This window comes from Canis lupus, chromosome 16 (genome assembly GCF_048164855.1).
Source record: "Canis lupus baileyi chromosome 16, mCanLup2.hap1, whole genome shotgun sequence".
NCBI lineage: Eukaryota > Metazoa > Chordata > Mammalia > Carnivora > Canidae > Canis > Canis lupus.
The window spans coordinates 7,265,005-7,285,852 of NC_132853.1; the positions used below are offsets into that span (position 1 = coordinate 7,265,005).

Here is a 20,848-nt window from a genome sequence, read left to right on the forward strand (position 1 = left end):
CTGGGCTGAAGGTGGCGCTAAACTGCTGAGCCACCCGGGCAGCCCTTATTAGTATTTTTTAAAGATTTTATTTATTTATTCATAAGAGACACAGAGAGAGAGAGGTAGAGACAGGAGAGGGAGAAGCAGGCTCCATGCAGGGAGCCAGACGTGGGACTCGATCCCAGGTCTCCAGGATCATGCACTAAACCACTGAGCCACCCTGGCTGCCTTGATATTATTTTAATAGTCATTTTTAGATTCTTACTAATGGGATAAAAAGGGATAATCTGAGTTTTATGTTAGAGTTTGTCTGAATATAGTTTTTACATGTGAACTTTTATTTACAAATACAAAATATTTTGATTACTGATAATTTTAGCTTTCAGGTAGCTGCTGCATATGAGATGGTAGCAAGAGAGTTTTGCTAAACTTTGAGTGCTTTGGTTTAATTTGGACGTTTCTTGGGCTGAGTACATAATTTTATGGTAATCATCCACAGATTATAAACCATAGTCATAAATCAAAACTTTATACCAGCAGTTTAATATAGTTTAGGAAATTGCATGACTTTGGAATAGACAGATGTCAGTTGGAATCCTGACTTCCTTCCAAATAATGCTATAATTTTTAGAGTAGTCACATAAGACATCCTCTACACCAATGGGATCTAGATCAGAAGGTGTTAAGTGAAAAGGTGGATTAAAGCAGAAAGTTGCACAAAGAGTATGTACCTGAAATGTGTTTTTTTTTTTTTTAAGATTTATTTATTTATTCATGATAGACAGAGAGAGAGAGAGAAAGAGAGGTAGAGACATAGGCAGAGGGAGAAACAGGCTCCATGCCAGGAGCCCGAGACAGGACTCCATCCAGGGACTCCATCCCGGGACTCCAGGATCACGCCCTGGGCCAAAGGCAGGCACAAAACCATGGAGCCACCCAGGGATCCCCTGAAATGTTTTGTTTTGACTTAAAACCTGTGTGTGTGTGTGTGTGTGTGTGTGTGTGTGTGTATGTTCATTGACTAACACGAATGATTTTAAGCTTACTAGATGATTTTGCAACATACGCCTTCTCTGGTCTTACTCATTCAGCAGATACTCATCAGGTGTCTTTTTTTTTTTTTTTTTTATTCATGAGAGACACAGAGAGAGAGGCAGAGACATAGGCAGAGGGAGAAGCAGGCTCCATGCAGGAAGCTCGACATGGGTCTCGATCCTGGGACTCCAGGATCACACCCTGGGCCAGGTGCTAAACCGCTGAGCCACCCAGGGGTCCCTCATCAGGTGTCTTATATGCTGAGCAGGCACTCCTCTAAACACAGGCTGTGTCAGTGAAAAGGGCCGAGACCTTGTACACATGGAGCTTTCATTCTAGAGGTAATGGACAGTAAGTTCTGAAACACATGAACACATAAGTAGTCTAAGATTGGGATGAATTGAAAAGGAAATAAAGCAGAATCAGGGTAAAGAGTGATGGAGTTGGAAGCCGTTCTTGATGGGTTTCTGAGAGGGCCTCTCTGAAGAGATTGTATTTGAGCAGAAACTTAAAGAATGAGGCAAGCATTTGAGGGTCTAGGGGAGAGAATTGCAGGCAGAGGAAGCAAAAGTGCAAAGGCCCCGAGTAGGACAGTCTTCATTTCATTTGTCTTGGAAACTAGGGGGAGACCTGTGTGGCTGGAGCAGAGTGTTCAGGGGTAGAGTGGAAGGCAGGAGGGGAAGATAAGGAGGTACACATGAGCCCAGGCCTGAGATATGTGTATTGTATTTTGTGCAAGGAGGAACGTGCCTTGGTTTTTGGCATAAGGGAGGAGTTCCGTGAAGAAGGGACATTAAAACAGACCTGGGAAGTGAATAAGAATATGCCAGGGAGGGACACCTGGCTCAGTGATTGAGCATCTGCCTTTTGCTCAGGGTGTGATCCCGGGGTCCTGGGATCAAATTTCACATCAGGTTCCTTCTCCCTCTGCCTATGTCTCTCTCTTTCTCTGTGTCTCTCATGAATAAATGAATAAAATCTTAAAAAAAAAAAAAGAATATGCCACGGTGAGGGGGAGTGTGGTTAGAGTGTGAGTAGAAGAGAAAGCATTAGATACCAGTGTTCAGGTGCTACTCTGATCCTCAGTTCCCTCATTTATAAAATAGGGATGATGCTTGTTCTCTCACAGGGTAGTTATAAGGCTTAGGTATAATTTATGTAAAACCATAGTATTGAGTAGTAGAACAAACTAAATAGTAGTTCATTCCTTCAACATTTATTAAATGGCTACTATGTGCTAGGCACTAGAAATGCAAAAGTGAGACAGGCACAGAAACAGGTAGTTGGGGCAGCCCTGGTAGCTCAGCGGTTTAGCGCCGCCTTCTGCCCAGACTGTGATCCTGGGGATCCAGGATCAAGTCCCACGTCCGGCTACCCACATGGAGCCTGCTTCTCCCTGTGCCTCTGCCTCTCTGTGTGTGTCTTTCATGATTAAATAAATAAAATCTAAAAAAAAAAAGAAAAAAAGAATTAGTGCTGGGCAGCCCATGTGGCTCAGTGGTTTAGCTCCTGCCTTCAGCCCAGGGCGTGATCCTGGAGTCCCGGGATCGAGTCCCACGTCAGGCTCCCTGCATGGAGCCTGCTTCTCCCTCTGTGTCTCTGCCTCTCTCTCTCTCTCTCTCTCTGTCTGTCTCTCATGAATAAATAAATAAATAAATAATTTAAAAATATATATCTTTAAAAAAAAAGAAAGAAATAGGTAGTTGTATTTTGGGGGCATTTTTTGTTGTTTGTTTTCTAAGTAAACTCGATGCCCAACATGGGGCTTGTACTCACAACCCCAAGATCAAGAGTCCCATGCTCTACCGACTGAGCCAACCAGACAACCCTCTTTTGCATATTTTTAATTGGATTTTTTTATTATTATTGAGTTTTGACAGTTCTTTATATGTTCTAGATACTAGCTCTTTGTCAGATATGTGCTTTGTGCCCTGGAAACTAGGAGTTTTGATACAGCATAGTGTCTTTAACAGTCATGCCCTGGGACTGTGGGAGCACAGAATTCAGAACCTTTTCTGAGAGCTTAAGACAAGATTTCCTGTAGGAGGTAACGTGTGTTAAACCTCAAGAGTTTACATGTTAGGAAAAGGAATTAGCTAAGAGAAGCATGTGGAAAGAGATCGTCCAGAGTGGACAGCTTCATGAGCATGGCGGCAAGAAATAGTCTACTGTCGTGGTGTTGGTGTACAAAGTGAAGCGCAGAGGAGAAGAAATACGTAGAGGTAGGCCATAATAGCATGTAAAGGTACTTTTGAGTCTGTAGCATTCAGGGAGCCACTGTAGTTTTTTTAGGTTGGCAGTGACTGATTTTACATTTCATTTCATTTTATTTTATTTTTTTAAGAGAGAGAGAATGTGAGAGTGGGGAGAAGGAGAGAGAGAATCCGAAGCAGGCTCCATGGTCAGTGCAGAGCCAGCATGGGGCTTATTCTCATGACCCTGAGATCATGACGTGAGCCAAAATCACGAGTCAGACACTTACCCAGAGGAGCTGCCCAGGCACCCCTGAGTTTACATTTTAGATAGGTTTCTGTGGACGCTTGATCAGGGGGACAGGACTGGAAGCAAGGGATGAGCCAGTTATAGGTGGAGTCTGGGTGCAAGATTAGGGCCTAAAGTAGGGGGCACTGTGGAGGTGGGGGGGAGAGAAGAGGGTATAGACCACTAGCTGTTTTTGTTTTGTTTTTTTAAGATTTTATTTTTAAGTAATTTCTACCCCCCAACACAAGGCTTGAATTTACAACCCTGAGATTAAGAGTCATGCTCCACTGACTGAGCCAGCCAGGTACCCTGACCACTAGCTCTTTAGAATGTTAATAATGGACAGATGTAGAGGCGAAGGAAGGGGGTAGCATCCAGGTTGCTGGCAGATGTTGTAAAGGTGGATGCTGGTGCCACCACCTAGCAGACTATAGGAGGAAGACCAGGTAATACTGTTAACGTGACTTCAGATTTGGTAAGAGAATGCAGGAGCAAGATGCATATCTATCCCCAGATTGTAAATATATGTTCCCACTCTCCCACTCACATTCATGGTAAAAGGATTAAGTCTGGGGAGATGATTATCGAACTAGCATTTTTGCAGGATATGAAGGGCAGTTCCTGTGTTATTACCCATTATCAAAGCTGAATTACTCCTTTTCCTCCTATTAAACCAACAGAGTGAAGCACTGTAGCTTCGCTTGAGCACATGCTGCTCTTTAGTTAATTGGTATGGCCAGAAGACAGCAGGTTTCCATTTTGTTTGGGCTTGAATAAATGAACATATGGATTGATCTGGGTCTTCTTCATTTTTCATAACCTTTCCTACCTTTTATGCACCGAAGTGGGATAGTTGATAGCACTTTGAAGGATATTTTAATACCAGTACTGGCCATTTGATCTAGAAAGAACTCCTGAGTGAACCTCAGTGTTCACTTTATTTATTTGTTTAAAAAATATTTTATTTACTTATTTGAGAGAGAGAGAGAGCACGCCAGAGAGATTAATCACAGAAGGACAGGGAGAGGGAGAAGCAGACTCACTGCTGAGCAAAGAGCCCAATGCAGGGCTTGATCCTGCATTAATTTGGATTATGACCTGAGCCAAAGGTAGAGATGCTTAACTGACTGAGCCACCCGGGTGTCCCTCAGTGTTCACTTTAAATGGTTCCTTACATAGACCTTTCAGGGTTTCATCTCTTTTAAGTACAACTATGTATCAAGCATCCAGTCTTCAGCATATGTGTATATAAGCACATCACAGGCCTTTTTTTAATGACTACCTTTTGGTGGCATATATGCCAATTTGCTTTCTTCTAAGAATAGTGCAGAAGAATCAAATATTTGATCACTAGAGTTTCTTAATAAGACAACCCTAGAAAATTCTAGTGATCGTTTTGTCTTTTTTCCATGTTTATTGCCCCTGCCCCTTCCACTAATGCTATTACACATTTTTGTTTCTTCTTCTTTTTTTTCTCTCTCTTAGCGCACCCTCACATGTAGTTTACTACTTTTTTAACTAGTAGGAAAAATGTTGGGGTCAAAAAATATTGGCTGGACTAGCGAGTAGGTTTTCTTTTCCTTCAAGCTCTTTATTTTTTTTAATAGATAACTGATTTTTAAAAAAAAAAAATTTTTATTGGAGTTCGATTTGCCAACATATAGCCTATCACCCAGTGCTCATCCTGTCAAGTGCCCCCCTCCGTGCCCGTCACCCAGTCACCCCAACCCCCCGCCCACCTCCCTTTCCACTACCCCTTGTTCATTTACCAGAGTTAGGTGTCTCTCATGTTCTGTCACCCTCTCTGATATTTCCCACTCATTTTCTCTCCTTTCCCCTTTATGCCCTTTCACTAATTTTTGTATTCCCCAAATGAATGAGACCATATAATGTTGGTCCTTCTCCGATCGACTTATTTCACTCAGCATAATACCCTCCAGTTCCATCCATGTTGAAGCAAATGGTGGGAATTTGTCGTTTCTAATGGCTGAGTAATATTCCATTGTATACATAGACCACATCTTTATCCATTCATCTTTCGATGGACACTGAGGCTCCTTCCACAGTTTGGCTATTGTGGACATTGCTGCTATAAACATTGGGGTGCAGGTATCCTGCCGTTTCACTGCATCTGTATCTTTGGGGTAAATCCCCAGCAGTGCAATTGCTATTTTTAATTCTTTGAGGAACCTCCACACAGTTTTCCAGAGTGGCTGTACCAGTTCACATTCCCACCAACAGTGCAAGTGCAAGAGGGTTCCCCTTTCTCCACATCCTCTCCAACATTTGTTTCCTGTCTTGTGAATTTTCCCCATTCTCACTGGTGTGAGGTGGTATCTCATTGTGGTTTTGATTTGTATTTCCCTGATGGCAAGTGATGCGGAGCATTTTCTCATGTGCTTGTTGGCCATGTGTATGTCTTCCTCTGTGAAATTTCTGTTCATGTCTTTTGCCCATTTCATGATTAGATTGTTTCTTTGCTGTTGAGTTTCATAAGTTCTTTATAGATCTTGGATACTAGCCCTTTATCGATAGGTCATTTCCAAATATCTTCTCCCATTCTGTAGGTTGTCTTTTAGTTTTGTTGACTGTTTCTTTTGCTGTGCAGAAGCTTTTTATCTTGATTAAGTCCCAATAATTCATTTTTGCTTTTGTTTCCCTTGCCTTCATAGATGTATCTTGCAAGAAGTTACTGTGGCTGAGTTCAAAAAAGGGTGTTGCCTGTGTTCTCCTCTAGGATTTTGATGGATTCTTGTCTCACATTTAGATCTTTCGTCCATTTTGAGTTTATCTTTGCTTCACCTCTGTAGTTGAAGGATAACATATGAGCTGGGTAATTAAGATCTAAAACACTTCAGTGTGAATGATTAGGAGGATGGGTATGTGTGTGTATGTATGTATACACACACACACACACACTGCATTGACTAGTGTCCCTCCAAAATTAATATCTACCTGGGACCTCAGAATTTAGCCTTATTTGGAAATAGAGTGTTTGCAGAAGTAAGTAGTTAAGATTAGGTCATACTGGATTGGAATGGGCCCTACTTCCAATATACTGGTGTCCTTATAAGAGACACACACAGAGAAGGAAGGCCATGAGAAGACAGAAGCAGAGATTGGGGTAAGGCATTTGCATATCAAGAAGATCCAAGCATTGCCAGTAGCCACCAGAAGCTCAGAGGACAAGGGAGGATTTTTCCTTAGAGCCTTTACAGGGAGGACAGCCATGCCTACACCTTGACTTTGAACTTCTAGCCTCCAGAACTGTAAGAGTATAAATTTCTGCTGTTTTAAGCCACTCAGTCTGTGGGCATTGGGACAGCAGCCCTTGGAAACGAATGCAATATGTAATAACCTCATTTCAAAGCTCTACCTTCTGGGACACCTGGGTGACTCAGCGGTTGACCATCTGCCTTCGGCTCAGGGCATGATCCCGGGGTCCCAGGATCGAGTCCCATATCAGGATCCCCACAGAGAGCCTGCTTCTCCTTCTGCCTGTGTCTCTGTCTCTCTCTGTGTGTCTCTCATGAATAAATAAAACCTTAAAAAAAACAAAAACAAAGCTCTGCCTTCATAGCAATATGTTATCACTTTGTTTTTGAGTAATGACTTTTTTTATATTCTTTTATTGGGGTTTGATTTGCCAACATATAGTATAACACCCAGTGCTTATCCCATCAGGTGTCGTCCCCCTCAGTGCCCATCAACCAGTCACTTTATCCCCCTGCCCACCTCCCCTTCCACTACCCCTTGTTCGTTTCCCAGAGTTAGGAGAGTAATGACTTTTAGAGAACATCTTTAGCAATTTGATGTTGTGATGATCATAAGTAGATAAATCAAGTCCCTTTGCATGAATACTTGAAAACCACTACCACCTGATCAGGATCACACCAGCCTTATAATGGTGGATCTTACTTAAACCAGTGGTTTGGTTTGTGAGCCCTCCACCCCCAAAAAAAGGTATCTGAAAAGTTTTGGGAAATGAAGTCCTTTTTTTTTTTTTTTTTTTTAAATATTTTATTTATTTACGATAGACAGAGAGAGAGAGAGAGAGGCAGAGACACAGGCAGAGGGAGAAGCAGGCTCCATGCCGGGAGCCTGGTGTGGGACTCGATCCGGGGTCTCCAGGATCGTGCCTTGGGCCAAAGGCAGGCGCCAAACCGCTGAGCCACCCAGGGATCCCCAAGTTTTGGGAAATGAAAAGAGAATCTTCCTTATCCATGCTTTGCCTCTCTCAGGGTCATGGACCGTTAGCTGATCCATCTTGGTAAACCTCATACCCTTCCTAGGCAGCCTCCAAAACTGGTCATTATGTAAGATAAATGTGGTTAGCTTTGTCCAGAGTATTGATCAGGGTAGTGTAGAAAAGGATGCAGGGACTCTTGGGTGGCTCAGTCAGTTAAACATTTAACTCTTGATTTCGGCTCTGGTTATGGTCTCAGGGTTGTAAGATCAAACCCCATGTCAGGCTCAGTGCTAAGAAATGGAGCCTTTTTAAGATTTTCTCTTTCTCTCCCTCTGCCACTGCCCCTTTCTCCCTCTGAAAAAGGAAAAGGGTACAGTGTGCTCCTGCAACAGCGTAAGGTCAAATCCCATATCTGGGCCTTGGGAGCATGGAAGACGACTTGGTCAAGGCAGCTAGCAGTTCATCCAAGGCAACGCAGAGTGAGACAGGAAGTGAGCTGGGTGAATGGGACACTGAGGTAGATGCTGTTGGTACATTCAGTGTTATTTTAAATCTTTCATCCCTGCTGCCAGAATTGTGGTATGTGAGGTTGCTGTGTGCAGAGTGGAGACCACTGGTCCAGGGACAGGTGTTCTGGGCTCACTTGGAAATGAGGTGTCCTGTAGAATAAGTTATAAGTGGTGGTAATAGCTACTTGTTTATTAAAGTATCCAGTATAAGGTAGATATTGTGCTAAATATTGGATATTTTTATTTGTTAACTCTTTGTCAGCTCTTTGAAATAAATGTTATCCCTACTTTATGAATTAGGGAAACAGAGCTTGGGTTACAGAAGTGGGGGTGGCAGCATTTGAGCCCAGGATCAGGGCTCCTTCCATCTTACCACTTGCACTGGGCAAGCAGCCCTCACTTGACTGTTACCAACGAGAGCCCTGATTGCCAGGACCCCAGACTTCTGTGTTTTGCATTTTCTTTCAGCTTCTAGTTTTTCTCTCATATGCTTAGCTGTCAGAATTTTGCTTTACACTTGATCTTAGCCAAAAGGCCGAGAAGCGATCAGAATTTTGCTTTATTGAGTAAATCTGACCTCATTCCTTTTATAAGTTGCTGTCTAAATACAGTGAGCTAAGAATTTGATTATTAAGCTTCATGAGGGAGTGTTTCCTATCATCAATAGTAGGCAGGCAGTGAATGGTAGATGGTAGTATTCTTGCTTTTCTCTGTTGTAGAGAAACTTGATTGTGGGTGTCTTTTGCTGAGAGACACGTTTGCTTACCTTTCGGATCTGATGTTTGGTTTGTTTTATTTATGTTTGTTTGTTTGTTTGTTTGTTTGTTTTAAGTAGGTCACAGGCTTAGATGCTATTAGAAACTAGGTAGATACAATGTGTGAGCTGGCTTCAGGAGACCCCAGGGAGCATGGCAGCTGAGGAGCACATGTTTCTTCTGTAGGCGGCTGCTGCTGCTCCACTTTTGCTGCATTGGAATGTGGCCTAGACATACTGGATCTTATGGTTTTTTTTGTTGTTGTTCCTTCAAGAAACGTTAGAAATTCTGGTTTTTATATGCTATTAGCTAGCAACTAATTAAAATTAAAAAAAAATGTTGGCCAAATATAACACATTTTACAGGCCATACCATCTGTGGACTGCCAGTTGGTGAGCTGTTTAAAATGAAGTCACCAGGTAGGTGACCTTCAGCTAGCTCAGTTAAGTGTTACTGTATTTATTCTTTAAAGTTCAGTTTATGAGAACAACAAATTGAAGTATCATTACTCCACTTGTGTTTATATTTGAAAGCAACTTTAATGTGAAATTTTGGGAAAATTAAAGCAAAAGTATTCCTTATATTCTGATATTTAATCAGGAGAACAGGATTGTTCATGCAAAACAACTATTGTTAAATGAGGAGAAAAGAAGAAAATACACCAGAATAGTAATTGTCTTTAGGGGTTATGAGTGTTTGACCTTTTTTTGTTTTGTTTTTAAAGGTTTTATTTATTTATTTGACAGAGAACACAAGCAGGGGACCTGCAGGCAGAGGCAGAGGGAGAAGCAGACTCAGCTGAGCAGGGAGCCCCATGTGGGGCTCGATTCCAGGACTCTGGGATCATGACCTGAGAAGAAGGCAGACGCTTAACAGACTGAGCCACTAGGAGCCCCATATCAGTATTTTTTCCTATTTCATGTCCAGATCAGATCTTTCTTCTGGAGCTCTGGATAGTTAAATCCATCTGCCTATCCCAGCTTCTGCCCACTTGTCTTGTAACCACCTCTGCATGTTGGCAACCCACTTGTCCTTCCACTCCTTCACTCCCAAACTATATACTTTTCCTCCAGATGGTCTTTCCTTGGTAACTGGAATCACCAGCTACTCATTTTCTCAAGCCTGAAATCTCTCCATGACGGTCATCACTGAGTTCTGTGAATGTGTGTTCTAAGTAGCTCTCTCAGTCCATTCACTGCTCTCTTTTGTTACCACTGCTACCATTAGGTCAGGCCATCCTTCTACTTTATGGGCCAGTGTGATCTCCTAGCTGGTGTCCCAGCATTAGTCCACTTCATATTTGTCTTGTAGCTGGAGTGAGCTGTCTAAAAACCAAATCCAGTCACCTCACTGCCCTTTTAAGCCATCAGGGGCACCCTGTTCACACCTTAGGGGGGAGCTCACATTCTTAGCGAGACAGCCAGTCTTTCTGTGAGTTCCTCTCTTCTTGCATTGCTGATTCTTTCTTTAGTATCTCAGCTGGTAAGCGTACAGCTTGGTGAATTTTCTTATGATGGAACACCCCCATGTAACCAGCACCCAGGTCAAGAAACAGGATCTTACCAGCATTCCAGAAGCCCCCTGGCTCTCCCTTTTAGTCCCCAAAAGTCCTGAAATAGCCAACACAAATCTAAACAGAAGAGAGGGCTTGTCTTACTTGATTTCAGATCATAAAGCCATATGATACTGTAGTGGGAGTGAAACAGATCAATGGGACAGAGTAGGAAGTGCAGATAGAGACTTAGATCTTAATGAGATATTGATACATAATAGAGCTGACCTCACAGGACAGGTTGCTCTGAAATAGTCTTAGGACAACTGGCATTCCATATGGGAAGAAAAAAAGTAAATAGAGAACTACCTTACCCAAAAATATATTCCTAGGGACGCCTGGGTGGCTCAGCAGTTGAGCACCTGCCTTTGGCCCAGGACGTTATCCTGCAGTCCTGGGATCAAGTTCTGCATGGGTCTCCCTGCATGGAGCCTGCTTCTCTTTCTTCCTATGTGTCTGCCTCTCTTTCTGTGTTTCTCATGTAAATATTTTATTTATTTATTCATTCATTCATACATACATACATACATGAGACCAAAACGTGGAAACAACTCAGACTTTTAGAATAATGTATTAGTGTTTTATGGCCTTGAATAGAGAAGGATTTTTTTTTTTTAAAAAAGGTTAAAAATACTATCAGGAATAAAGATTGATAGGCTTTGTCCTTCAAAATTGAAAAACACTTCTATGGCAAAAGATACTACCCAGTTAAAAAAAAGAACGGAAAAAAAAAAAAAAAAAAAAGAACGAGAAAAGACTGGGAAGGTACCTGTGACATAGAAGTCAAAGATTGAGAGGCAGAATATATAAAGAACATAAAAAGAAATCCAAAAGGAAAATGAGCATAGGCCATAAAAAAGGCATTTTGCAAAAGAAAACCTCAAATGCCTAATAAACAGATAAGGTGCTCAAACTTATGAAATATCAGGAAATGCAGCTGAACTAGTGTCAGCATGGATTTCTCTCAAGAGTAGGCAAAATGGAATGTCTGACATCAAGGTTCAGTGAGGATGTAAGGAAACTTTCTATACTTTGGAGGTCCATTTAGCAATTTCTAGTAAACTGAAGAGTGCACACTCTGTGTTCAGGATTTCCACATCTAGATGTATATACCCTTGATGTCCACACAAATATGCATAAGATTTGTACAGGGGTGTTCATAACAGCACTGTTACAACGTGAGTGAAAATTACCTGAATGTACATGGATGGGGAAGTGGATATACAGATCTTTCTTGACTCATAATCGAGTCCTGATAAACCCATTGTAAGTTGAAAATGTCACAGGTTGACTGCATTTAATACATCTAACCTACCAAACATCATAGCTTAGCTTGGCCTACCTTAAACTCCTAGAACACTTAACATTTGCCTACATCTGGACAAAATCACCTTACACATAGTCTGTTTTGTTATGAAGTGCTGAACATCTCATGTAGCGTGTTGAATACTGTACTCAAAGTGGCAAACAGAATGGTTGTCTGTGTAGGGGTTGGTTACCATTGTGATTGCAGGGATGCCTGAGAGCGACAGCTTGCTTCCACTGCCCAGCATCATGGGAGAGGATCATGTATACCTCTAGCCTGGGAAAAGAGCCAAATTCAAAAATTCGAAGTAACGGTTTCTACTGAATGTGTATAGGCTAAAAAATTATAATTTGAACCATAAGTTGGAACTGTCCATATTGTGATGTACATGTGGTGGAATACAAGCAGGTAAAATGTGGAACTAGAGCATGCTAAATGTATCAACACAGGAAGGTCCTCAAAAAATATGTCTGAAAATGAAAGTTACAGAAGTATTTATACATCATGACACAGTTTATCCAAAGTTTTAGAACACACAATGATACTATATGATATTTATGGTTATGGATATATCTAGTAAAAGTATTTTTAAAAGGAAAAATAGGAAAGCACCTAACCAATTCATGAGTGAAAAGGGGTGTGGGAGATCAGGGTTCAATAGAGAGGTACAGAGGCACTTAATTCTTTGTCACCAGTGTTTTATTTCTTCCCTCCCTCCCTTCCTGTGGATCTGAAGCAACTATAATATAGACATTTAGTAAGTTTGGAGGGTGGGTAAATGGATATGTGTTGTTACTCCTTTTACTTTTGTACAACTGGGAGGATGGTGAGCCTCCTGAAGCCAGGGGCTGGCTGGCTTATCTGGCTGTCCATTTGATGCATGGTGCCCAACACATGGTAGGAGTTTGGCAGGTGTATGTTGAATGAGGGGTTGAATACATTTCTGTGTCCTAGTTTTTCCTCAAATGATCGCTTACTACTGGAAAAGGTATTGTTGCCATGTTTGTAAAAATAGAAATTCTCGGGGATCCCTGGGTGGCTCAGCGGTTTTGCGCTATCTTTGGCCCAGGGTGGGATCCTAGAGCCCCAGGATCGAGTTCCACGTCGGGCTCCCGGCATGGAGCCTTTCTCTCCTTCTGCCTGTGTCTCTGCCTCTCTCTCTCTCTCTCTGTCTGTCATAAATAAATAAAATATTAAAAAAAAATTCTCTGAATCTGGGTAGTGGGCTTGTGAGTGCCCATTAACATGACTAATCTTGTTATGGATGCCACCATATAGCAAGACTATACGTTGTGGCTCTGCTTATACCTTTCTAACTAACATATGTTTTTTACAATTTTATATTTTTTTTTTTAGTAATCCCTGCACCCAACGTGGGGCTCAAACTCAGGACCCCGTGATCAAGAGTTGCATGCTCTATGGACTGAGCCAGCAAGGCACCTCTGTTGTTTATAATTTTTAAAAGTTACATTTGATTGTAAAAACTATTGTAAATCTCACTGTCAGAAGTCAAAAATGATTTTGTGAATATAATACTTCATTTTTAGAGGCATAGCTGGTAGAAAACCAAAAAGTATTTTGATTGGGTAAGTATAAATGAGAACATGAGTTTCAGTTACCTTTCATAAAGCATTTGAAAGAATGAAATAGTATTTAGTGTGTGAAAGGTGACTTTTTGCTGATCCAAAAGCCCGCCTACGAGGGCCACAGGCATGTTGAAGGGTCCTTTGTGCTCCCTATTCCCTGGTTGGGTTGGTATGTCATTTTTCTACAGAACTTTAATGATCTTCAGATGCACATTCCCCACTTAACAGGTTTCTTTCTTTTTTTGGCGTCAGCACACTTATAAAATCTAAGATCAGGTTTTGGGCAGAGCTCTTCAGTGACTTCTAAGCCAAAGTCCAGCCGTACTAGCTTCTTGTCCTCAGGCTACCAAGCTTGGTGCTGTGGCCTGAAGCACCCTTCCCCCTGAGGTCTGCGTGGCCCATGCCCACTCTGTCTTTTCTCTGCTCAGAGGGACTCCTCAGAGATGTTCTCCAGGACAGTTCCCCTCTAAGTGGCTGAATGGTCCAGCCTCCCCCTCCTCTCCTCTCCCTCCCCTGCACTGCCTCCCCTTCCCACTTTCCCTCCCTTGCTCTGTCTGATTCTCTGCAGCACTCCTTGGCCACTCCTTTTTACTGTGTTTGTGTTCCTATATCCTTTCTCTATTAGAATACAAAGTCACCAAGGCAGGACTTTTTTTTCCACCTTACTTAGTGCTCATTCTCAAAATCTAGAGCAGTGCCTGTGGGTACTCATTGTAAATACTTGTTGAATGAATGTACCTGTCTTTTTTTGTTTGTTATCTTACAGGCTTTCTTTTTTTTTTTTTTTTTTTAAAGTAGGCTCCCTGCCAAATATGGGGCTTAAATTCATGACCCTGAGATTAGGTATTGTCTGCTCTACCAGCTAAGCCAGCCAGGCACCCCTCTCTCTCTTTTTTTTTTTTAAGATTTTATTTATTTATTCATGAGAGACACAGAGAGAGGCAGAGACACTGGCAGAGGGAGAAGCAGGCTCCATGCAGGGAGCCCGATGTGGGACTTGATCCCGGGTCTCCTGGATCACACCCCGGGCCGCAGGCGGCGCCAAACTGCTGCGACACCGGGGCTGCCCCCACCCCTCTCTTTTTATTGAGGTATTTTAAAAGATTTTATTTATTTATTAGAGAGCAAGAACAATGGGAGTGGGAGAGAGCCATCAGGAGTTGGTGGGGGGAGGGGCCGAGGGAGAGGGAGAAGCAGACTGCTGAATAGGGAGCCTGACAGGAGAAGCCTGATGTGGGGACTCTGATGCCGGACTCCATCCCAGGACCCTGGGATCATGATCTGAGCCAAAGGCACATGCTTAAAGGATTGAGCCACCCAGGAACCCCAGGCACCCCTCTTTTGCAGACATTTTTTATTTTTTATTTTATTTTTTATTTTTATTTATTTTTTATTTATTTATTTATTTATTTTTGTGATAGTCACACAAAGAGAGAGAGAGAGACAGAGACACAGGCAGAGGGAGAAGCAGGCTCCATGCACCAGGAGCCCGACGTGGGATTCGATCCCGGGTCTCCAAGATCGCGCCCTGGGCCAAAGGCAGGCGCTAAACCGCTGCGCCACCCAGGGATCCCTGCAGACATTTTTTAAATGTTGGTATGACGGGCCTGCCTACATCCTTTTTTTTTTAACCACTACACTGATACTCCATTATAAGGAAGACTCGTAATTTATAAAAATCATTTTTTGTTTATAGAAATTTATATTGCATTTTATTGATTTTAGTAATTCTGAACAGCTGCTGTGACTATTCTTGTACATATATCTTTGTGTATCAGCTCTAGTACTTTTGTGGTGTAGATTCCTAGGCATGGGATTCCTTTAAATAGAAGGTACCAAATAGCCTGTATCTACATTCTGTCAGTTCACACTTCCACATGTAGTGTATAAGAGTGTTCAGCGTTCATTTACCCACATATTCACAACACACCACACTACGTTTTAATAACTTCTACTAACCAGATAGGAGAAAGGTGACAAACATCTTGTTTTAAGTTAACTATTGGTGAGGTCAAATCTCCACAAGTTTATTGTATTTTAATTCAGATTTTCTTTGTAAATCAGAAATTTTAAGAGAACTTATTTCAATAAGAATTTACTCCTAAATGCTTATAACACATTTGTGGTGGTAAAAATAAAGTTGCATGCAAACAAAATAGGAAAAAGAGGGGGAAAATGCATCCATGATGATGACCTGAAACTGTAACACTTTAAACATACTTTTTGGGTAAAATTTTGGTGTAGAATTTTTTTTTTTTTTAATTATTTTATTTTATTTATTTATGATAGGCACACAGTGAGAGAGAGAGGCAGAGACATAGGCAGAGGGAGAAGCAGGCTCCATGCACTGGGAGCCCGACGTGGGATTCGATCCCGGGTCTCCAGGATCACGCCCTGGGCCAAAGGCAGGCGCTAAACCACTGCGCCACCCAGGGATCCCTGGTGTAGAATTTTGATCCTCTTAAGATGAAGTTTTAATTTTACAAATAGTTTATTGAAGATAAAGACAAACTTTTCAGAAAAATCTGAAATCAGAATAATCTGCTGGTGCCTTTCCTCTAATTGGATCCTCTGTAATAAGTTAATTATATATTAATTCAGATTGTTTCAGCAGCAGCAGCAGCAAACTGATGCTTATTTCCTTGTTTGGATTAGTACTTCTGAGACTAATTGTGTTTCCACTGATTTCAGATAATATAAGTCTGCAAGTTTTTACCAGTAACCATATAAATATGTACCTGGGAATAGTCCTGTATTTTATGTTCCTGTAAACTTGACTTCTCATGGATGAGCAATCTTGTTTAATTAACCTGATAAGCAGTTTATTTTGGCTAAGAGCATAGCATGTGATTATGGTTATTTTTTCTAAGATGCTCTTATCAGTTATACACAGAAATATATTTTTTTAATATTTTATTTGTTCATGAGAGACACAGAATGAGAGAGAGGCAGACACAGGTAGAGGGAGAAACCGGGCTCATGCAGGGAGCCCGACGTAGGACTTCATCCCAGGTCTCCAGGATCATGCCCTGGGCTGAAGGCAGCGCTAAACCACTGGGCCACCCGGGCTGCCCCGCAGAAATATTAATAGATGATAGAGCATCAGAGATTTGAGTCTATTTAGAATAAGATCCCATTTAGATGAGATTGTGGGTGGGGGGCAGTATAGAGGATCAAAGTGGACCATGAGTTGGTGGTTTGAAATTTTCTACAGTAAAAAAAAATTTTTTTTTTAAGATTTTATTTATTTATTCATGAAAGACACACAGAAAGAGGCAGAGACACAGGCAGCGGGAGAAGCAGGCTCCCTGCGGGGAGCCTGATGTGAGACTCAACCTGAGGACCCCGGGATCATGCCCTGGGCCGAAGGCAGATGGTCCAGCCACCCAGGCCTAAGGTAAAATTTTAAAACAAAAGATAAACTCTCTATTTTGGTGGTAAAGAGTATGAGGTGGCTAAAAACACATGTTTGGGGCTTAAATAAACCTGAGTTAGTATACTGGCTTTGTCAACTACTAATGTTAGGATTTTAAGCAAGTTTTACCACTCCGAGCCTGTTTTCTCATCTATAAAATGGGCACAATAACACCTACCTCGTAGTGTTGTAGTAAGACTAAGTGGTGGTAGATAAAGCTCTTAGCACAGTACTGGCTACAAGATCAACTGTTTGCAATCTGAAATCTTTGGAGAGACAGACAAACATTACTGCTGTGTCAGTGCTAATGGAAATAATACTGGGGCACCTGGCTGGCTTAGTTGGTGGATCATGTAATTCTTGATCTTGGGGTTTTGAGTTCAAGCCCCACGTAGGATGTAGAGATTACATTAAAAAAATCTTAAAAGAAATAATAAGGTGGTTGTTGAAAATGTAATTAAATCTTCATTGCTTGTGTCTGATATTGGCATCCTAACCCTACTCTGGCACCCCCTTCTTGCCTATGTCTCCTTTTGCTTTGTCACCCTGTCTTCCAGAAACTGACCTCGCTGCTCTTTCTAGGAGGGAGAAATTTGAGTGCTGAGGATTCTCTCTCACTCCTACCCCATTTCTAGATGTTGGTTGGAGTGCTCTGGCATAGGAGGTACAGACAGAATAGATGGGGCATTTGTCCCAGAATGCCCAATCTCTTTGGCTTCCACGGTGGAAGGAGAGGCTTCTATATTCCTGTTCAGTCAGGACTGACTATTGGCAATTTTTTTTTTGGTACTGAGTTATTTTTCACTTTTGGGGCCTCAGCCATTAGTGGTGTTTTGTAAATATTGGTTTACTTACACTGAATTGAATCAAATACAGTTGAAGGAGCAATTATGTATGACCTTCCTAGTTCCTTCTAGTTTCAAAATTTCTGTTTCTATGATTTATAAAGCGAAATAGGGTTTGTAGTTGGTTCCATACATATCTTATTTGATATGATAGCTTAAAATGGAGATGGTTATGTGAGGGTCTTATATATAATCCTGGCAAATGAATATACTGAAAAATTTTTTGATTTTTTTAAAGTTATAAATACATGACCATTGTTAGGAATTTTATTTTTATTTTATTTTATTTTTATTTATTTATTCATGAGAGACAGAGAGAGAGAGAGAGAGAGGCAGAGACACAGGCAGAGGGAGAAGCAGGCTCCATGCAGGGAGCCCGACCTGGGACTCGATTCCGGCTCTCCAGGATCACACCCTGGGCTGAAGGTGGCGCTAAACCGCTGAGCCACCTGGGCTGCCCCAGGAATTTTAAAAATAGAGAAAAGTATAAAGAAAAATTGTTGCCTACATCCCATTGGTACTATTTTTTTTTAGGACTTTATTTATTCATGAGAGACAGAGAGAGACAGACAGACAGACAGAGAGAGGGGCAGACATAGGCAGAGGGAGAAGCAGGCTCCACACAGGGAGCCCGATGTTGGACTTGATCCCGGGACTCCAGGATCACACCCTGGGCCAAAGACAGGCGCTAAACCGCTGAGCCACCCAGGGATCCCTGGTATTAATTTTTCGTAGTTTGATGAATTTCTTTCAAATCTTTTATAAATAAATAAATATATATTTTTGCAAATTTAGCTCTTACTGTAGTTAGTTTGGATTTTGCTCTTTGCATGTAATACAAAGAATTGGTTTCTTGAAGCCTAATTTTTTTTTTAAGATTTTATTTATTTATTCATAGACAAAGAGAGAGAGAGGGGCAGAGATACAGGCAGAGGGAGAAGCAGGCTCCACGCAGAGCCTGACGTGGGACTCGATCCTGCGTCTCCAGGATCACGCCCTGGGCTGCAGGCGGCGCTAAACCGCTGCGCCACCGGGGCTGCCCTTGAAGCGTAATTTTTGTATGTATTTAAGATGTATGTGGTGTTTTGATATACATTATAAAATTATTATCACAGTCAAGCCAGTTAACATATCTATCACCTCACATAGCAACCTTTGTGTGTATGTGTGTGAGAACAAGATTTACTCTCTCAGCAGATTTCAGGTGTACAATACAATATTAGTTCCCATGCTGTGCTCTGAACTTATCTGATACTTCATACCCTTTGACGAACATCTCCCCATTTCCCTCCACCCCCTGGCCCTTCATAACTACCATTCTGCTCTCTGCTTCTATGAATTCACCGTTTTTAGATTTCATGTGTAAATGACATCATGCAGTATTTGTCTTTCTGTGTCTAATGTATTCTACTTAACATGATGTCCTCCTGGTTTATCTATGTTGTTGCAAATAACAAGATTTTATTCTTTTTAAAAGCTGAACAATAGTCCATTATGTGTGTATATGTACACATTTTCTTTATCCAATTTATCCTTGACAGCCACTTAGGTTGTTTCCCTACTTTGCAATTGTAAGTAAAATGCTGGGAGTGTAGCTATATCTCTTCAAGATTTTGATTTTATTTCCTTCAGATGTATACCTAGAAGTGGGATTGCTGGATTGTATGATAGTCCTATTTTAAATTTTTTAATGATGCTTTTTACTCTTTTCCATAATGACTGTTCCAGTTTCCATTTCTACCAATAGTGTGCAAGGATCTCCTCTTCTCTACATCTCATCAACATATGTTCCCTTTTGACTCTTTGATACTAGCCATTCTAACATGTATGATGTGATTTCTCACTGTGGTTTTAATTTTCATTTCCCTAATGATAGGTGATGTTGAGCACATTTTCATATACGTGTTGACCATTTGTATGTCTTTTGAGAAATGTCTATTGAGATCCTTTGCCCATTTTTTAATCAGGTTATTTGGGGTTGTTTTTGGGAGGGGTGGTTTTTTGTTTTGCTATTGAATTGTTTGAGTTCCTTATGTATTTCAGATATTAGCCTCTTATCAGATACATGGTTTGCAAACACTGTTTTTCATTCCAAAAGCTTGTCTCTTCATTCTGTTGATTGTTTCCTTTCCTGTGCAGAAGCTATTTAGTTTGATGCAACCCTGTTTGTCTATTTTTGCTTTTGTTGCCTCTGCTTTCTTGGTTACCCCAAGAATCATTGACCATACCAGTGTCAAAGAGATTTTTTCTTATGTTTTCTTCTAGTAGTAGTTTTACAGTTTCAGGTCTTACGTTTACATTTTAGGTCTTTAATCCATTTTGAATTGTTTTTTGTCCATGGAGTGAGAAAGGGTCCACTTTCATTGTTCTGTATGTGGAGATCTCATTTTCCCAATACCATTTACATTTTTCTCTCCCCATTGGGCAATCTTGGGACCTTTGTCAAAGATCAGTTGGACATAAATGTGTGGATTTATTTCTGGGCCCTTTCTATTCTGTGTGTCTGTTTTTATGCCAGTACCATACTGTTTTGATCACTGTGGCTTTGTAATATATTTTGAAATCAGGCAGTGCAGTGCCTGTAGCTTTATTCTTTGTTCTATTCAAGATTGCTTTGGCTATTTGGGTTTTTTTTTGTGGTTCCATTTGAATTTAGGATTCTTGGGGCAGCCTGGGTGGCTCAGTGGTTTGGCGCCACCTTCAGCCCAGGGCATAATCCTGGAGACCCAGGATCGAGTCCCACATCAGGCTCCATGCATGGGGCCTGCTTCTCTGCCTGTGTCTCTGCCTCTCTCTTTCTCTCTGTCTCTCAAGAATAAATAAATAAAATCTTTTTTAAAAAATGAATTTAGGATTCTTTTGCCTATTTCTGTGAAAAATGCCATTGGAATTTTGATAGGGATTACATTGAATATGTAAATTGCTTTGGATAGTAGGGACATTTTTACAATATTAATTCTAATCCATGAACACAGATTATCTTTCCATTTGTACTTTCAGTTTTTGTCATCATTGCTTTTGTAGTTTTCACTGTATAGATCTTTCTCTTCCTTGGCTAAACTTACTCCTAAGTATTTTATTGTTTTTAATGCTATCGTAATTTTTTTTTTATTTCTCTCTCCGATACTTAGTTGTTGGTGTCTAGAGATGCCACTGATTTTTGTATGTTGATTTTATACACTGTAGCTTTAAA

General features: G+C 41.1%; 1 protein-coding gene across 5 annotated transcripts in view; it reads left to right on the forward strand.

Annotated features, from left to right (window-relative positions):
* GPR107 (G protein-coupled receptor 107) overlaps positions 1 to 20,848 on the forward strand; it is an 80,904-nt gene that overhangs the window by 4,783 nt on the left and 55,273 nt on the right. The window contains exons 2-3 of one of the 5 annotated variants that reach the window (XM_072778326.1): positions 13,166 to 13,395; positions 16,657 to 16,792. The exons of 3 other annotated variants lie outside the window; for them this stretch is intronic. In XM_072778326.1, coding sequence (XP_072634427.1) covers positions 16,769 to 16,792 — 24 coding nt within the window. In that variant the 5' untranslated portion in view covers positions 13,166 to 13,395; positions 16,657 to 16,768. The remainder of the gene's footprint in view (positions 1 to 13,165; positions 13,396 to 16,656; positions 16,793 to 20,848) is intronic. One more of the 5 variants, XM_072778327.1, reaches the window with a different exon arrangement.